This window comes from Aspergillus nidulans, chromosome II (assembly GCF_000011425.1).
Source record: "Aspergillus nidulans FGSC A4 chromosome II".
Classification (NCBI taxonomy): Eukaryota; Fungi; Ascomycota; class Eurotiomycetes; order Eurotiales; family Aspergillaceae; genus Aspergillus; species Aspergillus nidulans.
The window spans coordinates 3,956,134-3,980,635 of NC_066258.1; the positions used below are offsets into that span (position 1 = coordinate 3,956,134).

Genomic DNA, 24,502 nt, shown 5'->3' on the forward strand with positions numbered 1-24,502 from the left:
TGCTGGTGAAGTGCGCGATCCCTTCAATTGCTAGATTCCCGCCCAAGCCCGGATTGATGCTGGCCTGTAATAATCATTAGCTCATCGTCAACATATAAGGCGAGCTCGGCCAACCTTATGGACTGTATCGCCCATGAGGACAATTCTGTTGTGGCTCCACTGATTCAAAACCCCAACCCTAACCCTTTAAATCAGCACCACGGCCAAAAGAGCTTTAAAGAGTCCGGTGTTTCAAAGTATCAATGGTGCCATTCACTAAGCCCTATTCAGCCCGTCCTTGGAGTGTCTTATCTATGTTATGGAACCCTGCACTGGAGTTCATCAAAGCTCTCTATATTCTCTTCCTTGATCAGAGGAATAGTCTATCGGTTTATCTAGCATGGTAATGGAACGAGTTCTTGGAAGCAGTGCCGTGAAGATGTATTCGTTTGTTTATTGCCATGGATATATTTTATGTACCATACTCATTCCCCCATTTCATTGATTGCGAACTCTACATTAGTATGATACGATAGCATGGCAGACGTCACCTTAACTATGCGTCTTCATTGTATCTCTATTTGATAGCAGTCAAAAGCAGGCTTTCTACCTGCAGAAACACTTGGAGGACGTAGAGGTATTTGTTTTAGACGGGCCGAGGAATCCAGCAAAGCGGGGACTGCGGGGCAGATTAAATAGACCAGAAAATGCCCAGATCGCAGGTTGCTGGACGAGACTGGACAAATTATTTCTCACAATGACTGCCAACTCTCAGATTATCCTGTTCCACTATCCTCACTCCCCATTTTCGGCCCGGGTCCTCTATTATCTTGCCCTACGAGGTATCCCCTACGACCAATGCGTATATACCCATCCCTCCTCACCTCATCCTTCATTCGTAACCTGACCCATGCACAGATCCAACCGCAGATTCTACCGCGCCCAGACCTTGCGCGTTTAGGGATCCGGTACCGCCGTATCCCGCTGCTCTCTATAGGTCGTGATGTCTACCTCGACTCGCCCCTGATCCTGCGAACGCTTGAGCGGGCCGCTGGCGCGCAGCCGTCGTTCGCCTCGACCGCGACACTTGAACAACGAGCCTTGGAACAGTTGCTGGCAAAATTCGCTCTGGACACCAGTCTCTTCAAGAATATTGTCCAGGTTCTTCTTCCCCAAACACCGCTGATCCACAACCAAGCGTTTATGAAAGATCGTGTGGATATGATGGGCGGCGGGCCTGAGTTTGATTTCGGCAACTTTGTACTGGCCACTCGACCGGACGCTATAGTTGAGGTGAAGAACGCTGTGGAGATGTTGGAAACTACACTACTTGCGGACGGGAGGCAGTGGCTCGCGGGCACTGCCGTGCCCAGCCTGGCTGACATCGAGATGGTGTGGCCGTTGCACTGGCTCTTCTCGACGCCAGGCGCACTCCCAGAAGAACACATCTCACCACGCCAGTTCCCCAAGGTATTTGCCTGGGTTGACAGATTTGAAGCAGCTGTGGGCCAAGCCCGGAAAGCTCTGCGTGCCCCGGAGGCGCTTTCTGGCGAGCGAGTTGCAGAAATATTGAAAATGGCCGCGGCGGACGAGGCGGGAGATCTGGTGGATCCAAGCGACCCCTTGGTTCAGGCACGCGGTCTTCAGAAGGGACAGCTGGTGCAGTTGTGGCCTGCTGATACTGGATCGAGACACAAAACCGTAGGCAGACTTATCGGTCTGACGGACAAGGAGATCACGATTGAGACAACCGAGGGAGAAGTATCGGTTCGGGTCCATGCCCCAAGGCACGGTTTCCATGTCGCTCCGCTTGCATCGGAGAAGGCAAATCTTAGTTAACGCCCTGGATTTTCATCCTGGTTCTGGGAATGTCATCAGTCTCGATCGTGTATAGAGCCCTTTTGGTACGCATACTGGGGATGACTTGCTTTCTGATTGTAATACATGCGATCGCCCTCGAGACCATCCTAGTTAGCAGCATGCCATACAAGCAACAGAATATTCGATGGCCAGAATACACGTTCTTTTCGGTGAAATACAGCCATAGTTTACAGATCTCTAAGAGTGTCAGATTTAAGATTCTTTTCGGATTGTAACGTGGAACCAGCGGCATACCGTCGTGCCCTCCATTCTGGGGACGCTTCATAGCCACACCAATATGCTGAGGGCTAGCGAGCCCTTAAAAGAAAGCTCCCAACGTCGCAATGTGTGGGATCATAGGTCTGATGTCGCTACAGACGATTCTAGGGGCTTGGAGATTGGGGGAAGATCGTCAACTTCAATTAGTTGGTTCAATCTCTTCACTCACCAGTCTACTCGACATCTAAACAAGTATTGACTGATTGAAGCATTAAAGATTATCTGTTCAAGTGGGGAAGTAGGGTCCAACTGTGCTGCTTGACGAATATACTAAGCTCTGATACCCTGTGTCCAGTAACTGTCAAAGTTGTGCTGTTAGGCTGCAGTCTTTTGCACAGCAGGCCAGCCACTCCGCATAGCATTATACTTTTCTCCCTGTAGTTAACTTATCGAGGTCGCCACCTGCATATATATTTATATAGCAAAAGTTTCCTGGGGCCTAATGAACTGTTATGACGGGAAAACACTGCTGTTGCAGCTGGACGGTCGAGAAGGCTGCAGTGCCTGGTACGCAGTCAGCTCCAATACGCCCTCATCACCCCCTGATAAAAGACGAACCCATACATTGTGGAGGCTCAATATAGGTCACTCAGCCTTCTCAACTGGTTTGAACGAGTTTCAGGTTAGTCTTTCCTTGTCAGGAACGCGGATAATGTGCCGGCCCGCTGCGGTGAATCAGGGCGTCTAGACGTTGGGCGAACAAATCGGCAAAGCGTCCTGTGTCGGGCCCAGTTGACTGGGCACTTGCCTACAGAGTGTGATTGCGGACGCTGTATCAGCAAAACCGGAGACAAATATTCAGAGTTCTAGATTGCTTTCCGATTAGATCTGTGGTCCTATCCCACTGGTCCTGTCTCATGGACATGGTCCTGGCGTGTAGGCTTCAAATCTCGCCTGTTCGAGCCCACGCGAGATCTGCTGGGACCAGACTTGGATAGCACTTTCCTGTACTGTAAAGTCCAAATAATGGTCCAGTAAACGACGAGATCCCTTGAGCAAGGAGAGAATTTGAGAACGAGGTCGCGTTCTTGATTATTTTACCCTCGTCCAGACTGTACTGCAACGTATATTGAGTGGGCTCGGCTGCGACACATTCACGGGCTCTCCGTGTCTGAGAAAGGTCAGCCCTCTTCCCAAGTGTCTGGCGTCAGGAATGTTTCTCCGCCTTTATGAAGGTTCTTCATCAGTACTGTAAACCAAATCCAAAGGTAGCCTACATAACTAATTGCGCGACTCCATTAATGGGTCGTACACCGAGAAACACGGCCTACCAATTTCCTTTCTTGTCTTCCATCAGGTCGGCATGGCCTGTATGCCGTATCGTGGAGCTGGACGGGTTTTTCACCACTGGATTATATCCCCACGGCCCCATGGGGGTCCGGTGCTTCGGTATGAGAGTTCTTGGTGGCTATCGCTTTTCGTCCCCTTGTCGCAGTTATCAGGTAGTAGGTCCCGATGATCTTGTACAAATTGCGCACTAATTTCTCTCTGTTGGGTTTCACTCACCGGAGGAGACGTAGTTTCGATTTTTGTAGTATTGGATGGTAGACGCCCATACTCCTGCAAGAACATGCTATCTTAGTAAAGATCTCCTCTCTGTAACAATGAAAGTTTTATTCTGCGTCATTACACTCACCGAGTGACGAAGGAGTGCCAAACATGGCCAGTTGGTTCAGTCGAATGAGGGCATGGCTATGGAGCGTCCAATTGATGAGGTCCTTGGAGTGGTAGATGGAGATGACTGGAGTGCAATTTACGCGGTGGCTCCCCAATTAATTCGCTGACCTGGCTCCAGGAATTAGTGCTACGAGCATTTGTCTTCCTTGCGGGCAGCCTCCGGGTGGCTGCAACTGTGGGCATGTACGCGGCATCATGAGCCCGATCCCCCGTGTCAACAACATAGCGGACGTCGACTCTTCCAAGTATTTCAAACATAAACCCGGCGATTTCGTGCATCCAGATCTTTGGCACACCCACGACGACCTTGAGCGTGTGCGCAACAATGTGCTTGCGAAGACAGAGCCCTGGGCCTCAGCCTATGAGGAGTTCAGTGCCTAATCCTATTCTCAAGCAAACTATACTTTGCATGAAGGCCCTGCGACGGTCCTCAGCAGAGGCGCAATTTCAAACTACACCTCGTTTGCGCACGACGCAAGGGCTGCGTGGCAGAACGCCTGGATGTGGTACATCTCCAAGGACCAGGCGCACTGGGATCAGAGCACCACGATCCTCGATGCATGGGGCTCGAACCTTACCAATATTATCGGCACCGACCGCTCACTCTTGATCGGCCTGGACGATATCTTTGCCAACGCGGCTGAGATCATGCGGTGGGAGGGAAACTGGACGGAAGCCGGTGCCAAGTGGCAGGGTGGCAATGGATTCAGCATCCAGCTCTACTGGCTCTTCTCGCGCCAGTCCATCCCTATCGGGCAGGCGAACTACGACATGGCGAGCATCAAAGCCCTGTTGAGTTTCGCCGTATACCTGGACGACGTACTCTACAACTATGCAATGGACGCGTTCATCCAGGTTAACTGTGCTGGCTTGTTCGCAACCTACGACTCGTCGACGGGCCAATCTATCGAGGCTGGCCGGGATCAAAGCCATACTATGTCTGGACTCATGGCTGGGCTGCATATGCAGCTCGCGTGGGCCAGAGCTAGGGTGTTGACTTGTACAGACTTGGGGAAAATCTCCTCCTGAAGGGGGCCGAGTATGCGGCCAGGTATAATCTCAATGAGACTGTCGAGTACGATCCCAAGTGGTACAGATGCGAGGCTGTCCTTGTGAACAGACCCTGGGATACAATCTCTGAGTCCAAGCGCGGCGTTACCAATCAGAATCCTACCTGGGATATATTCTACTACCAATATGTGGTCAAGCGAAAACTCAAGGCGCGTTGGATAACAAAAGCCAAGAATGCAGAAAGATTTGGAAGGTGCGATTTTGGGTGATGACCATCCCAGCTGGGGAGAGCTCATCTGGGCCTATTAGAATACAGATCTGGACGTACCCTTAACATCTGGAGGGTAGCATCTGAAGGGATATGTTGCTAGCTAGATTCTATATGATTCTGAATGGACCAGGATCCGTCCCCTTGTAAACAATATCTCCATCCGTACTTGTACTACTAGCTGTAAATAGGTCCAAATATAACGGTTTGAGCTTGAGCATAGACAACGATATGTCTGCCATAAAATTGTTATCTATGTCAACGGCAAGCAATGACCAGTCCCCAGCAGAACAATTCCTGCGCACTAACTCTCCACGCCGAGACTACTCTGAGTACTACTGAGACTACACACTGGACTACCCCACTAAACCGACACGTAGACACAGCCTCAGGGAGCTCCACAGGACGCGTATCCGCTGAGGGCTTAGGGGCGATGCCGCAGTGTCTTGGACAGCAAACAGCAAGAATTCTGCCGAACGGGAGGAGAATGCATCGATCTGAGCATTCAAATGTCTCCATGTCTCCATAAACGTCAAAGCTTGATTACAAGCCTGAGGGGAAGTGGATCTTTCCAGGATACGAGGCAGCTTGTTTTGCTGACACTGTGCCATTCCCCGGAGTCCTGTCCGTTAACGCTATCGTCGGTACGGACGAGGACCGCAGTGACCTTGACAACTGCCATGTCAGGGGTCAGTCTCCAGTCGTGCTGAACCTGCGATGACCGCGCTTCGGATCGTGCCAGCTATAATTCAGGATTGATGATGGAGCCTCCCCCACACCCGCCGGCGCATTAGTCGCCCCGTCCAATGTGCCTTATCCAAGTGCTTTGCCGACCGGTGAGGAGAAAAAAGGGAAGTTACGGATGATATATGAAACGGCATATTTAAGGCTACTGTACCGCCCATGAGTCTTCGCGCGTTGCGAGACCGTCTTTCTAATCTACATGTTCTTACTTCGACTGCCTCAACTACAATTATTTATGGCGATGACTTGGGTTTGCGCCCTCTACCTTCTGTTATACATGGGAGTTGAAGTTGCTTTGGGCGGCTGGACCGTGATTTTCATGATGCAAGTGCGCCACGGTAGCCCATTCGCTAGTGATATGGCCGTCATGGGGTTCTGGTTGGATGTAACCTGTGGTCGAATCTTTCTCGGATTCGTTACGCCGATGGTTGGAGAAGAACTCTCAGTTACGGTATGATATATTTCACTCCTCTATACGTCTTTTCTACAATCTTGTTTAATATTTAGTTCACCATGGTTATTGTATCACTCAAGGATGGTTAAAGGCCAATGCTGACTTCTTGCAGCTGTATTGTTCTTCATTGGCGATTATCTTTAGCGGCTTTTTTTGGCTCGTGCCAAACTTCTATATTTCAGCAGTCGCGGTGTCCCTGCAAGGCTTCTTTTTAGGCCCACTGTTCCCTGTCATTGTTGTAGTGGTCACCCAGATGCTTCCAGAATCGCTACACGTGAGCTCAATTGAATTCGCCACGGCGGTCGGAGGGGCTGGAGCTGCTTTACTGCTATTAGCAGTTGGTGCAATCGCACAACCTAGGGAGTGCAGATTCTACAGCCATTCATCATTGGCCTCTCAGGTGGGATGCTAGCATTGTGGCTATGTGTTTGGCGGATTTCAAAAGCTGAGGGCTGAGGCGATCTGCTTCCTTTCATAATCATAACTCAATGTGAGTGGCGGTCATGTGTCATGCCAAATAACCTAATCACATCCTACATGGAGCATTTTTCTATGCAATGTGTTTTAACGATATCGAACGCCTGTATTCTAATATAGCTCAGACAGAGCTGGGAGTGGCGGGAAGGGGCCTTGCAGTTTGAAGAATTAGCAGGTTGTTGTCATAAGCTTGATATAAGCTATCTACTGCTGTCTAAAAGGTACTAAAATCCCGAGGGCTTATTGTCGCGAGTAAGCTAGATATTTAGGCGCGATTCGAGCAGATCAGACCATGTGGTCATGAATCTAGATCACTCATGCATCCTGGCTTGGAATATCGCCACAGATTAACTATATGAGCATCTGTCCGGACAAACAATCTCAGAATTGACAGCAAAGGTTACTGCCAGTAGTCCTATTTTCTCGATCGCCCCTACGTAGTTGGCTCACCTGTGACATAAACGCAGCTTGGTCAATAAATATGCCATGAAAATGGTGCACCAGCAATGCACTGGATCGCTACGAGGCATGTAGGTTATTCTGGCTAGAGATAGATGAAGCAGTTAGCACGCGTCGGCGAATAAGTTATCACAGTGGGCACCGGAATATCAGGCACCAATAGCTCAGCCAGTGATTTGCTACTTGCGCTGCTTTTCCTAGTTTTTACCAGCCACACTATATATAAGATAACACCATATGTCTGGGGTTCTCTGTCTACAAATAAAGCGGTGACCATTCAAAATCGCCAATAGAAAGCTTGAATTCGTACCGGAAGGATTGCTTGTGGTGCTAAGTTACACGCTGGTCAGAAGGGCTTGTATGAAGACATTAGTGTTGCTGGTTTTTATCCTTCACACAATTGCCATCGGGTTCGGTTCAGTGGCATGGATCCTAGTAGGGAACGTCTGCCGGTAAGCTCATGGGCTAGAATGACCCAACTGAATGTCACCAACTTCCTGGCTTATTGTATATCTCGGTCATGGCCGGAACAGGCCAGAGGAATAGCCCAGCATCCTTACATATCCCATATTTTGGCCGTAGAGGTAATTCTTGACTGATAATATGGCGCAATAATGCTGCTACCCCTAGCATTGATTCGCAACCATAAAGTGGAACCTAAGTTAACAAACCTCGCACAGACTGTGCCGGGCTGGGTCAGGGGATAGGGGTGTAATAGGGCAGACAATTGGGGCTCGCACCAGCAGCGATGGGAACATGCACAAGCAACTAATCAGGAAGCGGGGAGAACTTGTTAGACCTGTGACAGTTCAGCCACTAGGGAACAGAAGAATATAAGATTTGGCAAACTAAACTTTTGTCTTTTTTCTTACTTTCTTTTTTTTTTTTTTTCAACTACTAAGAGTGAATGCATTCTAAGCTTAAGTAGTCATATTTTTCGATTGGGGAGAAATCGATATCTTTCAAATATAGGGAAAGAAAAATATATTTTTTGTCTCGGATAAAGACCAAGCAATGGCCATGCCCCATTTGTGTTGGGATTTAAAAATGGGCTCCGTGACAGATTTTGTTATCTCTTTTAGACAACTAGGGTTGAATTTGTCACCGTAACCTCTGGTGTCTGGAGGGCCATATTCTGGCTTTCATCAACCATCGAATGCATTTGTCCAGCTAGTTTCCTCTGTGTTTCAGAAATAACAAGACCTAAGGCTGACCAAACTTGGGATGAAGGGATGTTATCTGGGAGAGATTCAAATTCGTCAAAATTGCACAGGAATTTCCTGTTCATGTTTTCCATCAGGGTCTTCGAAATCTCAATGATAACCTTATTGAGTTTGGAGCGGACTTGGGCTGGTGTAACCCCGCTCGGGGCGCGGATTTTGATGATCTGATTCTGACCATTAACCCCAGTGTATAGAAGTTCGTACTCTGGCATTTTGACTTCAAATAGCCTAGAGACTTTCTCCGGAGCCCTGTTGGCAAGTGAGGTTGTTCTCCAATCCACCTGACAAGTGACGACCCATCTAGGACCGTCCGTTGCTGCATCTTCGTCCCGCGCCACAAATAGAAGACGTTTTTTCGCCTCATTATGTAGCTTCTCGAATGTGCTATCGCTTGTTTTTATAAAATGGACCGCTCCATGCCAGGCCAGATCATCACATAACTCTCCCCCTGTGCGTTTGCCCAGTGGTATGGCATAATGGGCATGGCGACCGGAGATAGTACACCTGCTATCTCCAACCTGAAATTGTGGGCATTGAACAACAACGCCTTGGACGTCATCGGGATCTGGAATTCCAGGAACGTTGGCGAAGATGCTTTCACATATACTTCGTGACACATCGATTTTCTCGTCACCCTCCCCTAGCTCTGTGGGCATATCGCTTTCTGTTAGGAACTTTGCAATGTCCCTGTACATTTCAGGAGTCGCGTACCCGCCCTCAGTGAGACCTGGATTCGTCCATAGACCCGAGAGGGTTGCACTTGACTGTGTGCCACCGTCAGGGACCTTCGGTGGCTCTTCCAAATTTGCAGCGTGCTCTTCAAGCTTCTTGTTCGCCTTTCTAAAATTCCTAATCAAGTCATTTTTGCAGTCTTCTTCTGCTGCAGTTACAGGTTCCACAATAACATAGCCCTCCAGAGTCCCTAAGCCGGAAAACTGGCCGTTTGAAACTGCATGCACAGTGCCGAGAACATTGTTGATGAGGCCGGAGTTAGATAGGAGCCAGTTTGCTGCACTGCCGATGCCGTTAACAATTGAACTAAACCACGCCATTTGAGGAGGAAGGAAGGCTTGATGATAAATAACAATAATGCTTTGGCTTGGTGGAAAGAGTAATGATATTTCTTGAAGGAAGAGCATGCTCTCTATTTATCTTTCAATTTCAGTGCGGAAGAACAAATAAGTACGCACAATTACATCACTTATTGATGTTTAGTGCGTGATGATTAGGTGACACAAGTATACGTCTTGGTGTCATTGATCTGCCATCTGCTTTTCTTAATGGTTACTAAACGCTGGTTCTTAACACAGCTGCTGGGTTAAGTATGGCGCTCTTATCCTCTCTAGATGTATGACACCACGAAGACAAAGCTTGATGCTATCTTTGCATCTTAATTCATTTCGCTACTGTTCAGGCCACAGTTAGTTATAGCTGTAATCATAGATAATTCTCTTGCATTGAAACAGGGATATGTAACAGGATCTCCTAGGATTGGGTAGATGTAGCATTGTTAGTGGGTCGGGAACAGACTATAAAGGGAAAGCGTTAGTTAAATATTCATTTTGAAAAATCCAGATGTCCATTCTCAGATCTGGGATTTACAACGGAACCACCTGGAACATGGTAGATGAATCAATCTGTTGTCCAGCATGCATACTGCTTACTCCAGGCTGCTCCTGTGGATAAATACGTGCCCATAAAACTATTAGAGATTCATTAAATTTCTTAGCTGCAACCAACCATAATTATCCTCCTCAGCAGGGAGAGGTAGTACTAAAAATGCATTATTGGCAGCTGTAAAGATCGCATATTCAAGTAAACATTACGGTAAAATGCTAGTATATTGTGACAAAAAAATGCTGTTCTATAGATTGTGTGAGGTTCTCTGTCAGATGCTCCAGACATGAGCTTTCATGTAGTGATGTAGTCATTTGATTGGAAATCAAGTTTGGTTATAGTAACTTGCTGTTTGCAGCAGGTTCAGGCTGATGTATTATGGAATACATTTTGTAACAGATGGAACTACTGTTTTGTCAACAGAGAATTCCATATTAGAGGAGAATCGAAACGTACTCTTGTCCATAATGCTAACTCTTGACGTCAGTGAGCTAGGCGTTATCGTCACAATTGCCCATGAGTGTATACGCAGGTCAATTTGTTGCTGGGGAATTGATGTAACGTATCACTGAGATTAATGTTGGCCAAAGTGTATTGAAGTTTATGGCCGAATAGACATGAGGCAAGCTTGGATGGAAGGCCGACCCATTTAGGATATTTAGGTCAAAAAGTGCGATATATCTACTAATAGATCCACCCTAGGAAATGTTACGTTGCAACAGGATATATTGAATGGAAGAGTACGGTGAAACAAGACCGAAAACCAGCACTACTACGCTAGCCCAAGCTGCTGGCTCAAGGTTAACAACATATAAGAATATGAATCAAATTTCTAAACTGTTATTGCGTTAACTCTGCAGTCCAGCTATAAGGAGTTTACGTTGAACTCCCAGACTTTACTGTCATTTGGTTATCCCAATTTTCTTCATCTTGACTATCTAAACATGAGCGGCGAGCCTTACATCCCCAGCAATGACAGCAAACATCCCCGTTGGCTACTCCATCTGGAAGAATGGCGTGTGTATCCTTACGATCAGATAGAAGATGACCGATCTTATGGAATCATTTCATACACCTGGGGTATGTGGGCGGATTTTGACAAGCCAGTCAGCACCGATTACTTGCCACGATATTGCTTCACGGTAAAAGGAGAAAAGCAAGAAACAGGTCTCCCCTGGGATATCCCAACCGTCGCCGAGCTATCCATTGGAGAAGCTAAAAAGCTTCTGCTGGAAACTATTCGTGCAAAATATGTCTGGTGGGACTGGATGTGTGTTCCCCAGGGTATGGCAAATAAAAAGGTCACATTGCGGTGCGAAAAGCTGAAAAGCGCTGCAGGCGAGGAAATCGCTAAGCAGAGGTATGATTTCTTCCAGACTATCCTCTTGTTGAATCGATTTGAGTAATTGTATATACAGGCAAATTTTTGAAGGCGCGAAAGAGGGCATTGTCTGGCTACATCGCACGACCTGGGCAAATTGCCCTAAATTATCAACGTACCTTAAAGCGGATTTCAGGCCGCGCAAGAACCTTGCAGACATGCTCTTTGAGTTCCGCTTATGCCTAGAAGATGCCCAACAGGATGAACCTTGGCTCACCTCTGGCTGGACGCTCCAAGAGGGTGTTCTACTGCAAGAGTCGCTTCTGTTTGATTGCGACGGCAAATGCCATCCCATCGACTCACCAGCTCAGAAAATTGCCACAGTGGAATACCTCTCGTTTCCAGCCACACAGCTCGCTGACTGTATCACCAGTGCTTTTCTCCGGCACAGTGAGGGTTGGACCTCTTCGTACGGAATGCCACAAGGCACTCCAGACATAGTGCAGAAAGCCGTTGACTTCATCAGCACCGGACCCCGGGATAATAACTACACCGAGAACTATAGGTATGCGGGCCGCTTTCTCTCCTGGCTTGTACACTCAGGGCTCATAGCCTACTGGCCCCACGAACAGACGGTGCTCTATCTTCTGGCTGGGGCACAGAGCCGAAGGTTCACAAAGAAAGAAGATGAATGCTGGGCTTTGATAGGTGCCCTGAATCTGACAGACCAAAACCTTGTACCATGGTACTCTGAGGCAACTGATAAAGATAAAGAGAAAAAGGAACAGGATTTGCGCGATATTAAGAGGCAATTCTTCGTATCCACATTGAAGAAATATCAATGGGAACTATTCTTAACACCAACAGTGGAGGATCAAAGATATCATCAGATGACATGGCCTGAAAGGGTAGTCCATGGAGGAGTTATGCCGCTGGGGATATATTTCACCTCCGAAATTAGGAAAAACTTACCTGGTCTGGAATATGATACGAAGAACGATCAGCTTATCATAATTCCACAGGAAAAACCACAGGAAAAACCACAGGAAAAAACACAGAAGTTCATCCGCTTAGAGCAAGATGTTTTTGCCAGGCATTACAGGCAAAGAGTTCTCTACAAAAAGGGCTCCGAAGAGCCTGGATGTGTCAGTTTTGGTTACAATGTTGAATCCAGAAACTCTAGTGACAATTCTGGGTTTATTGAGGTGACCACGATCTCGAAGGAGACTGTATGCGGGCGTATATATATGCCACTAATGGATATAAACATTCCGCATATTCATGGCATAAGGCTTGAAGGGTGGGATAAAGTGCAGAACGGGCAGCGGTGTGCTGAGCTGGAGCCTGTTAAAGACTATAATAGATCAGCATACTTCAGGGGAATTGTAGACCTCTGGGGTCGAGAAGGGTCGTTCAAAGACATAGATGGTGACCAAGAGTGGAAACTTCTGGCGAGTGGTAAATCAAAGCCCAGGGTAGGCGAGGAAAAGGGTGGGTGTGTAATGTCTTAAGTACGCATAGTCAGATCCATACTTGCTAATAAAAGTTGTGTAAACTTCGCTTATACGTGGACTATACTAACCAGACCATTCCTTTCCTTGGAAAGCCTTTTTGCGGATTTTGGCCACTTTTACTCCACTACCAATTATCCCTTTAAATAAATATGCGTAGGTCCTTAGGAAGGCCTTTCCAGCCAGCTCTTGCTCGCACAGAACAAAGAAAAAACGGGAACTCAATGTGATTGGTAAATTCAACGTAGGACGTTACGGTATACTTTTAGGGCAGGTGTAGAGCGATCGCAGACTCTCTCAGCGAGTCCCCACCAGAAACAGAACGTATATTGGGTCAAATGCAAGTTGACTTCCAGTGGTCGTCTCAAGTAGTCAGATTTGAATTTCTGTTATGGGCAACAGAGATGGATTTCCTTATCACAACGTTCGTGTCAAGAATAAATACTTGATAACTGTTGTGGAATATGCTCAGAGGATAAAGGGCAGGAGGAAACTGCATCAACTACACCAACGTAGCCTACTAAGGATCGGATGCCATGTGACGATTGACACCTATCTTGTTGATGATAGATTCCTTCATTGCTTTTCTTGTGTGTATTCCTCTCTCCCTACTATATATATACAGAGGGTAGGAACCTTCTAGAAACAGGCAATGTCTGGTCAATCTACCAGAGATTACATGGCCTTATATTTCTATATCACTCCCCTTCATTCAATACCCTGAAATAAATAGAATGAAGCTATACAAGCTTCTAAAAAAGGAAATAAAACAGAAACAATAAAGGGGTGTTGAATGCCTTTATCTTATTAATCTGAGGATCTTGATATTATATTATAGAACCTTATTTTGACTTCAGCTGCAGCAATTGAAGTGCTTTCTTAAAGTTATCAGCCTTTATTGCCTTTGTTAGACCATCTGCCACCATTTCTGAGGTAGGGATATAGATTGGCTTGATATCTCCATACTCGATGAAGTCCTAGATGGCATGATATTGTATGCAGATATGCTTGCTGTGTAGATGATTAACTGGGTTGGATGATAGCATCAAAGTACCTTGATTGTTAATTCCCAGTTGGGTTGGCTGCTTAGGATGCTTTGATATAGCTGCTAGAAAGTATCTGATCTAGATAGCCTGCTTTGCTGCCTCTGCAGCTATAATATATTCTGCTTTAGTTATTGACATAGCAGTAATAGGCTGCTTCTGGCTATACCAACTAACTGGTCTATTAGCTAGCATAAAGATATATATACTGGTCGATCTCTGCTTTGTGGAATTCCTATATAATAAATCTGAATATCCTATCAGGGTCTTGGTATCTGTACTCCCCTTTGCACTGTAGGTTATTCTATATATAACAGTGCCTTTGATATAGTAAAGGAGATATCTTGAAGCTCTAAGATGGACCTCTCAGGGATCTGTAAGATATTAGCTTAGTCAGTTTATAGAGAACTAGATATCTGGCCTAGTTCTGCCAGCTAGGTAGGTAAGCTGTTTAATAATCTTCCTAAACTTATTATACAGGTCTCAAGGTAGCTTCCTAGATAATTAATTATCCAGATTGGTACTAGGATCAAGCAGTGTGTCTTGAGATATTGATTTAGTTATTCTAAACTCTTCTAGGATAGATTAGGTATAAAGCTCCTGGTCCAGTCAGATAAAGTTCTTTATCTATATAATCTAGATCCCTAATACCTTTTGTGCCAGCCCTAGGTCCTTTATAGGATAGAAGCTCTTTAGCTGATCTTTGGTAGACTTAATATCCTTATTATCTTTGCCAAAAATCAAGATATTATCCATATAAAGAGCTATAATAACTCCTTAGTTATTAATAAAAACTCCAGGGTCTGCAGTGCTTTGTTGAAACCTAATTAATATAACAAACTTCTTAACCTTCTGGTTCCAAAGGTATATAGATTATTAAAGTCTGTACAAGGATTGTAGGATCTTATATATATTATTTAGATTATAGGATTTAGGATTAACTCCCTCTGGGATCTCTATAAAGATCTGCTTGTCAAGTTTTGATCTGACATAGGTATTTATAGTATTAAGAAAGTAAGCTTTGAGGCCATGGACTGTTACTAAGGTAAATAGGATCCTGAGGCTCTCCAGCTAGATAACTAGAGCAAATATATCTTTAAAGTCTAATCCTTTGTATTAGGAAAAGCCTCTGGCAACTAGCCTTGCCTTAAACTGGTCAACTCAGCTATTAGCTCTATATTTAATATTAAAAACCTATTTTATTGATACTACTAGTTAATCTTTAGGTCTTCTAATATATCTCTAGGTGCTGAATTGGATCAGGTTATTCAGCTTAAGCTTGATTGCTTCCTTCTACTTGGCTTTGTATATAGGGTCATTTATTGCCTCCTGGTAGGTCTTTGGAATAGGGATCTGCCCATAGATCTTATTAACCTTGGCTTTGAAAGTATTATAATCAGCAAGATGAAGCTCCAGGGCTATAGCTAGATTAGTCACTTTATTAATTTACTGCTGTTCAACAGCTAGGCGCAGAGAAGGATCTTTTAGTACTTCCCTCTCTTCTCTGTATCTCTAGGCTCATGGCTTCTGCCTATATATAGCCTCTGTCTGCTTGGACTTAATTGCCGCCTGTATTGGCTTTTAATTTTGGCTTGGTCTACATATCTTAGAGGGTTCTGTCAGGATAGGGTTTGACAATGGAGATAATGACAGTTATGAAGTTGTTTTCAAAGGCTTGGGTATAGGCTCTTCCTGGCTCTTGTCCAAGCTTGGTGTCCTATATGTTGGGATAGCTACTTCTAGCCTCTGATTGGTCAATCCTGAATTCTGACCACTTTGGCTAGTTATATTGCTGTCTTCAGCTTCAACTTTATTCTTAACACTAATATTATTCTTAATATTACCAGCACCTCTGGTGCCCCCAGCACCTTCAGGGCTTGCAGTATCTATACTGCTACCTTTATTGCTTATATTACTGGCTCCCAGAGCCTCTGTAATACCTCCCCTAGTTCCTAAGCTTACTTCAGGAACTCTAAATATCCTTTAAAATAGAGGTTCTTCCCCAAGATCTCAAACTCCTGGTTCTTTGCTAATGAAGCCTTGCTTGTTTTCCAGGAATATAGGATTTATAACTTAATAGATCTTATAATCCTGCTTGGCCATGATTATATAATGATTCTGGCTTGACTTATATCCTATAAATATACCTTTAATAGCTCTTGGCTCCAGCTTGTCATTTGTCTTCTTATAAAACCAGACTCTTGAGAAAGGAATTTGGAACTTTGATATATCAGGAGGATGTCCTATCTATATTTCAAAAGGGGTTTTCTTAGTACCTTGCACCCTGACTACTTGATTTTAGAGATAATTGGCTATTCTGATTGTGTATAGCCAGTACTTCTTTGGAATATTTGTATTAATAAGGATTGCCCTGGTCATCTCTAAGAGATATTAATTCAGCCTTTCTGCCATACTGTTCTGCTGAGGTGTATCAGGCTCAGTAAACTTGATCTGGATGCCTTTCTTCAAGGCCTATGGCTCTAGAGCCTTGAATTCTCTTGCATTATCAGTCTGGATAATAAGCAACTTGACACCTTTCTCGCGCTCGGCTAGAGCCAGCCATTGCTCTAGAGTGGCTTTCACTGTGGCAGCCTCTTGATCCTTTGTCAGATATATCCATGAAAATCTCGTACAGTTGTCTGTCAGGGAGAGATAGTATCTCTCTAGAGTTTTTGCTTTGCTGTATAGACCCTAAAAATCCATATAAACTCTCTTTAAGGGTCTTGATGCCCTTGGCACTTTGGCATGATTCTATTTCTTGATACTCTTTACCTGTATACATGTCTTACAGGTCTTTAGCTGCTTAATTACCTCTTTACTAGGTAAGAGTCCTAATTTCTTTATTATCTATCTAAATCTGGCCTTTCCTGGATGACCTAGATATTAATAAAGCAACTCCTAATTAATCTGCTTTATAAGTCTTGTATATTTATTATTTTTAGGCTTCCCAAACCCTTTAGCCAATGCATTCTGGCTTTTTACCTATCCTAGGTAACTTGTACAGCCAATATTATATCCTCTTGCTAGGATCTTTCCTCTCCTCTTGAAGAATTAGTACTTCTTCTTTACATGCTTATTCCAGATACCTTTATCTTGCAATAATTAGGTTAATAGGAGAGTCTATATCATCCTGGGCATGTACAATACATTCCAGATCCTAGCCACTTTTCTACTGCTTAATAGGATCCTTATTGTTCCTCTACCAGTAATTTTAATAGATTTACTAGCTATTCCCAAGCTGCCTCTATATCTCTGATCTAGAGACTTAAATAAATTAATCTTGCTGCTACAGGTACTTATTGCTCTACTATTAATAATAGGATTATTGCTCCCCTTTAATCTGTATGCTTTCTTATTCTTTTCAAGCAAGTATTTAAATTAATTACTGATATGCTCTCTTAATTCAACTTAGTAGGTATTCTCAGCTGCTCAGTAGGCTGTTTATTTATATACTTGATATATGCTATGTCTGGTAGAACCTTTGCTGCTAGTACTTGAATCACTATCTATGTCTATATCTATTTTATTATTTACTGTACAGGCTAGACTTGTTAAACCCAACCCACGGAACCCGCCCCAACCCGCCCCGACCCGCCAAGAAATGGGTTGGGTTAGACCTTCTAATTATCCATTGGGTTTTGGATATTTTTGGCTGCCCCAAAGCCCGGCGGAGCAACCCGCTGGGTTGCCAAGATATCTGAATAGGTATATTACTGTATTTAGATTATATTTGCTTACTTAGATAGTTATAATACAGTATTTAAATACAGTATTTTATTAACTATGTAGATCACTGCTTATTAGAGTAATGATATGCATAACTGGGTTATTTTGGGTTATTTAGGTTGGGTTAGAATTATTTGCTAAACCCATGGGCGGTTTACTGTGAAGGTAACCCACCCCAAAACCCGCGTGGGCGGATCAGCTAGGCCTGAAAACCCGCCCCAACCCGTGGTTTAACAAGTCTAGTACAGGCTTTTCCTTTCTGGCAGCTGGTATGTCCTCTTTGGCTCTTATCTCTGCTATTTCTATATCCTCTGGCCTTGCTGTGGCCCTTCTGGTGACTCCTTCCCTGAGGGTCCTCCTGGGAACTGCTCTGCTCTTGGTTCTTCTTTAGAGCTGTACAATCTCTTGCAAAGTAGCCTTGCTTGCTATAATTAAAACATAGCATCTGCTTTGCTCAGCTTATAGATTCTTAGATAGTCTTATTCTCTTTAGCAGTAATTATTATGCTTTCTTGCTATTAGAGCTGTGATAGGACTATCCTGCAGGTAAGATTCTCTTATGCCAGAAGTAAAAACTTTATAGAATCATATCCTAATAGCAATCTATCCAGGAAGAAGATAAGAATAATTATATTATCAAACTTTATCTTCCTATTGCTAATATCCTCTAGCTCTGCATAATATTGATCCAGCTGTTGCATTGCCTCCTCAAGGCTCATCTTTAGATCTATCTGCTAGTATGTTACCTTTTGAATTGCATTGGTAATATTAACCTGAGTTCTTTGCTTATATTTCTCTATTAAGAAGGCCCACATATCTCTGGACGTTTTTAAACTCTGTATGGAAGCCTTATCTTCTACCTTTATATTCTGGAGGATATATAACTTAGCTGTTACATCTAATACTCTCTATCCTAGGTCCTCTAACAGCTTTCTGACCCTTGTCACATTTCCATGCCACTTATATATATATTCTACCACACTCCAGCAACCTTGTATCTCCAGGAAGATCTTATATTGGGCTTTCCAACTACTTATATTCATCTAGTCTAGCTTTTTAATATTAAATATAATAATCTTCTGTAGTGTCACTGCCTGGTAGGCAGGAATCTCAAATTCTCCTGACATCCTGGATATCAATTCTTCTATACCTAGTATCCCAGATACTTGTTCTCCTTGTAGCTGCTAATCAGGGTCCTCAGCTGCCAATTCTGCTTGCAGCTGCTTGCTAGGATCTATCTCAATGCCCCTAGTACTTCAGATTCTCTCGTCCGGCTCAGTTCTCTCAACTGTCTCACTCGCCCCTGGCACTGTCTTGGTCTGATTAATTGTCTCTACCAGTTCATCAAATGCCCTGGGTATGTTCTAACTTGGTCCTGCTAGGTCTTTAATACTCTCTCAGCTTAATATATATCTCCCAGTCTATGGGTCTTGTTCTTGTCTTCGAGCTGGTAGCATCTGTCGTGTTCAGTTCTAGGTTCAAGGTTTAATAGCTCAATCAGGGAGAGATAGGCAGGTTGTACAGGCCTGGCCACCTTCACAAGATCAAGGATCAACACATCGCGTACAGTTTCAATCTCCTGCTGGATTGGGCAAAGTAATTAGGCTTTATATAATCCCCCAAGGTACTAAGCCTGCTGGTTAGGCTAGACATAGCAGCCCAGGCTCATAACCAATATTGTAGAATATGCTCAGAGGATAAAGGGCAGGAGGAAACTACATCAACTACACCAACATAGCCTACTAAGGATCAGATACCATGTGACGATTAATACCTATCTTGTTGACAATAGATTCCTTCATTGCTTTTCATGTGTGTATTCCTCTCTCCCCACTATATATATACAGAGGGTAGGAACCTTCTAGAAACAGGTGATGTCCGGTCAATCTACCAGAGATCACGTGGCCTCATATTTCCATATCAATAACTGTCACGGGGCCAGCCCGAGCCTCATCCTGAGCCTCGATTCTGCCGCCGCTGACCGCCCGGTTAGCTGAGATTTCTGGAGCTCCGACTCTGATCCAAATCGGAACCTCGAGCTACGTCTTGTCTTGTCTATGCACTTGTCTGATAGCCTGACTCTGTAGCCTGCCTGTTGTATTTACACCGTTATCTGTTCTGAATATACTCCTGAGCCTGCACCTTGACAATAACAATGGAGTTGGGCAGTTACCGCATACGGACTTTGCAATAATAGAGGCTGCAAGTTACAGCGAGGTCTTACCCGGCTCTAAGAGGGCTCACGCCAGGCCTAGTAGTTAGCGCCTGAGTTCCCTATTTCATAGGCTGTCTTAATAGTTTGTTTTTAAAAAATATTAGCTGTCTTAGTGACCAGAAGACGAATAGAAATCTAGATGCTCCTCTCCAAGAGCGATTTCTTGATTTGACAAAGGCAATTAGTTTTCTGGACTAGAGGCGTAGTTCTTCCGCTGCCCAAGTCAGTATATTAACCCCAGTGGATGTGGTTTTCAGCAAGTCAGACAATGTGATGCGGAGAATTCGACTTACCCAAACCAAAGCATTGTCTGTGGGTTAAGATTGTCACTACCCCCTCGGGTTCTAAACCGCAAGTTGGATCTCGCCGTGTGCAACACGGCTGCAAGCTGGCAATGCGCATAGAGTTAATGGAACAACCATCAGATTTATGTCTTTTACACTATAGGTCGCGTACAACTACAGGCATATGAACAACCCGTTGCGGACGCCGCTCGTGTTGTTGCCAGCCGTTGTCCAGGTGGCTTCCCTCACTGATTGCGGACAGGGTGAGCCCAGCTCGGCGGGCACGAGTACGCCGAAGAGGGTAGTTTATCAAATCCGTCGATACTTCGGAGCATCCGCGGCTAGAGCTTTCACTATTTTGGCTAGCGGGGTGGAGCCGGCCCGACGCCGGCCTGACGCCGGCCTGTGGCGGGTGCGCTGATCACTGGGTCCCGGGCGGTTATAAATGACACGCTGGAAGAGATTCCGGTGAAAGGTTGCCTATCGGTAAGCATTACTGGCATGTGACAGCTCGCCAATAGCTAACAGCTTAGTATTGCCAAATATTCTCTTTCCAGAGAGGGCTAGCCCGCTTTTGAACCAATTGGGAATTTCAACAACCAGGCTGGCAAGACAATCGTGACTTGACGCTATTGTCAGTTCGCAAGAGTTACATGCCTATGACTGACACAACTTATTGAATCCCTGTGTGCTTTCTAACAAAAAGACCGTTTAGATTCCCAGGTGATAAGGAGCAAGGCCAACGACCTGAACTTCTTCTGGTCTTTGGCAGCTCCAGTAGTGGCGGCAGGTATTGCCTCCTGCAGGGCAGTCCCTATGCGGCCGTGCGATATCGAAATCAGCCAAAACACGCCATTGCGGTGACGTGTCATGGCACATTATGGCAGCAGCTAGGTAGCGAACGGGAGCTGTCTTATCCCAGGCACAATGCCTGGAGCTCCAAGCCGAGGATAGTGCTGGATAAGTGTGGACCCTCCCGAAAGTCGGATAATGCCATAGTTAGTACCTCGATCAGCAAAGCCTCCCATACTTCGCTCCTCCATACCAGTAGGAGCTCTCTGCGAATATTGCAAGCACTCTCGGCCACATACAAAGTAAAATTGACAAAATCAAATAGACTGGTTGCCAAGACCACTTGCAGCGGCTGCTGCCGGACTCAGGGAAACGCGTGGAGACAATACACAATATAGATACTCATAGGAGATTGAACTACAATACTAATCTGCATTTTATGCGGGATTTAAAAATTATCAGTCTATTCCCTGTACATTACTGTCGTGATAGTAGTAGCTTCGTATGTAATTAAATCCCTGTAGTTATAGCCCGAAATTGCTTTTTTCCAGCCCCCATTTGGTATTTAGCATGGTCACTAATGCAGAGCTAAGTAGCGTTACATTAAGAGTATAGATCAACTTAGGGATTAGAGAAATCTCCAGTGAAAAAATCTGTCTCTGTGGGGATTTTGCCCTTTTCTCCTCTTTTTGTCTTGTGAATCGCCTCATAATCTGTTTTCAAAATGTGTAAGAGCCAGATTCATTGTCAATCCATACTCGTGTAATGATACTGACCACGTGCTACAGCTCAAGCCGTGCCGGCCGAAACAGCCAGCACGAGTACGAGAACCGAAAACCACACAACCACTACCGACAAGGAAGAGTCTTCGTCCACCACTGAAACCACATACCCTACAACAACCACTATTGAGATACTTACCGGTACTACCACCACCACTATAACAATTACCGGCACACCGAAGCCATATACGACATCGACAGGCACCAGCAGCACTACGTCAGACACGTCCACAGATGGAGATCCCACCCCCCAAGCAACTGTCACCATATACTCGCCTCTCCCAACAAGCAACCGAAGTGGAAACAGCCTTACAACAGGTGCGAAGGCTGGGATTGGAATTGGCGTTGCCCTCGGAGTCCTTTTAGTCATCCTTGGAGCAATGATCTTCCTCCGTCGTTACCGCGGGTCAGCAAAAGGAGGAAACACTGGCCGATCAGAGTTAGATAGTGCTCCAATTTCCGAGTCTGCAAACAAGACTGATTCGCCTGTTGAGATGGAGGCTACGGAGCGCCGTGTATTTGAGCTCCCAACTAAGAGTGGCCTAGCAGAGTCGGGTCCAGATAAAAGCAGGGAGAGATATGAATTAGCCACACAAAACACACATGACAGAGATCCTGCGGAGTTACAAGTGGCCAGTTTACAGATTGTACACGGATAGTGATGGTTGAATCCTCGCCTAACGTTGTTGCCAGCACGGAAGTTGTCTACTAGCGTAAGAGGTATTTGAGAACACAACAAGGGTGAGGATGTGACGTACTTATGATTTACGTTATGTATACAGCACCACAGCATCTTACTTAATCTAGAAAAAAAAAGCCCTAAAAACAGAGCCTTTAGACAGTTCTCCCAAAGCTTCAGTATATTCGGGGCACCCATTATAAACATCGTAATTCTGACTATATACTCGACCCAGGCGCTAACTGGCAATATGCTATAGACCCAACGTCAGTGGCAATCCATCAAGACTACAACCGCGATGGACAACTCCGGAATCCCATCTGGGCTCAGAACGCCACTCCCGTCGCCCTATTTGCGGACGCGTGGTTGGTCCCCTGGGAGGAGAACTTGGGAAACGCCCCGGTGTCCCCTAAATATCCCAACGTCACTGGCTCTCCTAGTAAGATCCGCTTGATCCCCTACGGGTCGACGAAGTTGCACATTGCCGATTTTCCCATTGCAGTACAGTCGTCCTAGGGGTTGTTGATGGTCTCATCAGAGTTCTACACGTCTTTCAGCTGGCATGCTATAGAGCTCTTGCCGTTATCTAATGTACCAGTATTCGGTAGAATACTGCGGTATTAGATATCGAGTTTTGCCAATATAATTATCAAATGCGAGATTATAAGAATTTCTATGTGTATACTAAGCATGTTCACTCGACATCGGCGCGCACGTTACCCCAATATTAAACCTTAAGTCACAATCTGAACGATCGCTATCACCGGCGCAGTCAAGAGTTGAGAGACTTCCATTGCTATAACGGCAAGGACAGGAGGAAGAATAGATGGATTTGATGATGATAAAGTTGGAATGCCAGTTCTTGTTGGTCCCTCTTGTACCCGCGTACACTCGCCATGAAGTCACCCGGCTGGAGGAGCGCCTGTTATGCTAGCCATAGAGGAAAGTAATAGATCCCTTAGCCCTGAGCACTACTGGGTTTGGGGAATCGCATATTGTGTGCGGTCTGACAAGTAGCAGTAATTCGCTTGTTAAAGAGGAGCAGCATTAGGACGTATATAGTCTATGTGAAACCGAGGCGCTCAAAGCCATAATAATTCAGTTAGTTGCCACATAGGTAGCCTACACCTCAAACTACCTCAAAGGACCCATTAGCATTCCCAATCCGCTCAGCCAAATTAACGTCCGCCCCAACCAGCTCCCCGTCCTCATTCTTCAAAAAAGCACGAAGCACAGGCACGGATTCCTCCCCCTCAATATTAAAGGTGATCTCCTCAGCACTGTGGCTGAAGTCGCTTTCATCCCATATAAAACGTCCTGTGGCAAAGACAGAATCAGTTATCAAGGTTAAAATGTAGTGATCGCAATGTTGCAGTACGGGCAAGTCAGGGAGGACCTACCGTTGTCATTGCCCAGGATCTGGTTCAGATCAAACTCGGCGTCAACCCATTCGCCGTCTTCAGTCTGGAGTTGTGCGACGAGGCGGTGGCCGTCCTCGACGTTGATGTTCTGGGCGGAATGGTGGAAGCTCATTGTATCTTAGATATCACTGATATTGTGTGGGCTGGATGTGCAAGGTGTAGATGAGAGTAAGGTAGAATTTATGTGGCTGAAAAAGCGAGGTGAGGCTGGTATTAATAGCCACAAACCCCCCTTTCGTGGAGACACCCAAGAAGCACTTTTAGGCAGCTATCAGAGTGGAATTATGCATGACACCTATGAGCTGTTAGTGTAGAGGGGAGGGGGCGAGGACCCCGCTACATCCCCTGAGGTTCCACACCAATAAGGAGCCTGGGTAGTCGGTCCTATAGCGCTGCGGAGCCCTGCTAGGTCTGCCTGGCTCTATCAATAGGGTATAGTAAGAGTATAGTTTTAGTCGGCGACAAGCCAGGGATTTTTTTTTTTTACTATTTCTAGGTGTGTCAGGCAGCAATTCTGGAAATCAGAAGATCCCCACTAATAACTCATTACTGCAAAGGATAACGATCTGCGTGACTGCTAGACGTCTAATACTCAAATGTATAATCGAGATTGTGCCCGCTGTATCGTCTAATCTGTATCCCGTCGAGGTGGTTGACCCAGCGTGTTACAGGTACGGGTAC

At 45.3% G+C, this 24,502-nt stretch overlaps 6 protein-coding genes across 6 annotated transcripts, besides 3 other annotated features; 4 read left to right on the top strand and 2 right to left on the bottom strand.

The window, feature by feature from the left end:
• Positions 1-24,502: part of a sequence feature (contig 1.59 1..177453(-1)) that runs on past both edges of the window.
• ANIA_03487 (glutathione S-transferase family protein) lies at positions 737-1,818 on the top strand (the record flags this gene model as incomplete). Its single annotated transcript, XM_655999.1, has 2 exons — positions 737-841; positions 898-1,818. The coding sequence occupies 2 exons, from the start codon at positions 737-739 to the stop codon at positions 1,816-1,818; spliced, it is 1,026 nt and encodes a 341-aa protein (XP_661091.1).
• On the top strand, positions 3,991-5,416 carry ANIA_03486 (uncharacterized protein; the record flags this gene model as incomplete). Its single annotated transcript, XM_655998.1, has 4 exons — positions 3,991-4,108; positions 4,211-4,769; positions 4,802-5,059; positions 5,266-5,416. 4 exons carry the CDS (start codon positions 3,991-3,993, stop codon positions 5,414-5,416), a joined length of 1,086 nt encoding a protein of 361 aa, XP_661090.1.
• On the bottom strand, positions 8,287-9,483 carry ANIA_03485 (uncharacterized protein; the record flags this gene model as incomplete). Its single annotated transcript, XM_655997.1, has 1 exon — positions 8,287-9,483. The coding sequence occupies one exon, from the start codon at positions 9,481-9,483 to the stop codon at positions 8,287-8,289; it is 1,197 nt and encodes a 398-aa protein (XP_661089.1).
• ANIA_03484 (uncharacterized protein) lies at positions 10,993-12,794 on the top strand (the record flags this gene model as incomplete). The annotated part of the gene is made up of 3 exons (XM_655996.1): positions 10,993-11,408; positions 11,467-12,598; positions 12,759-12,794. 3 exons carry the CDS (start codon positions 10,993-10,995, stop codon positions 12,792-12,794), a joined length of 1,584 nt encoding a protein of 527 aa, XP_661088.1.
• Positions 14,281-14,299: a sequence feature (Short protein (ANIA_03483, CBF76062.1) was converted to a misc_feature.).
• Positions 14,404-14,423: a sequence feature (Short protein (ANIA_03483, CBF76062.1) was converted to a misc_feature.).
• On the top strand, positions 21,664-22,916 carry ANIA_03482 (uncharacterized protein; the record flags this gene model as incomplete). Its single annotated transcript, XM_655994.1, has 3 exons — positions 21,664-21,667; positions 21,728-22,276; positions 22,636-22,916. 3 exons carry the CDS (start codon positions 21,664-21,666, stop codon positions 22,914-22,916), a joined length of 834 nt encoding a protein of 277 aa, XP_661086.1.
• Positions 23,468-23,988, bottom strand: ANIA_03481 (CVNH domain-containing protein). Its single transcript, XM_655993.2, has 2 exons — positions 23,801-23,988; positions 23,468-23,717 (listed from the first exon to the last, which is right to left on the bottom strand). Exons 1-2 carry the CDS (start codon positions 23,931-23,933, stop codon positions 23,530-23,532), a joined length of 321 nt encoding a protein of 106 aa, XP_661085.1. The 5' UTR covers positions 23,934-23,988; the 3' UTR covers positions 23,468-23,529.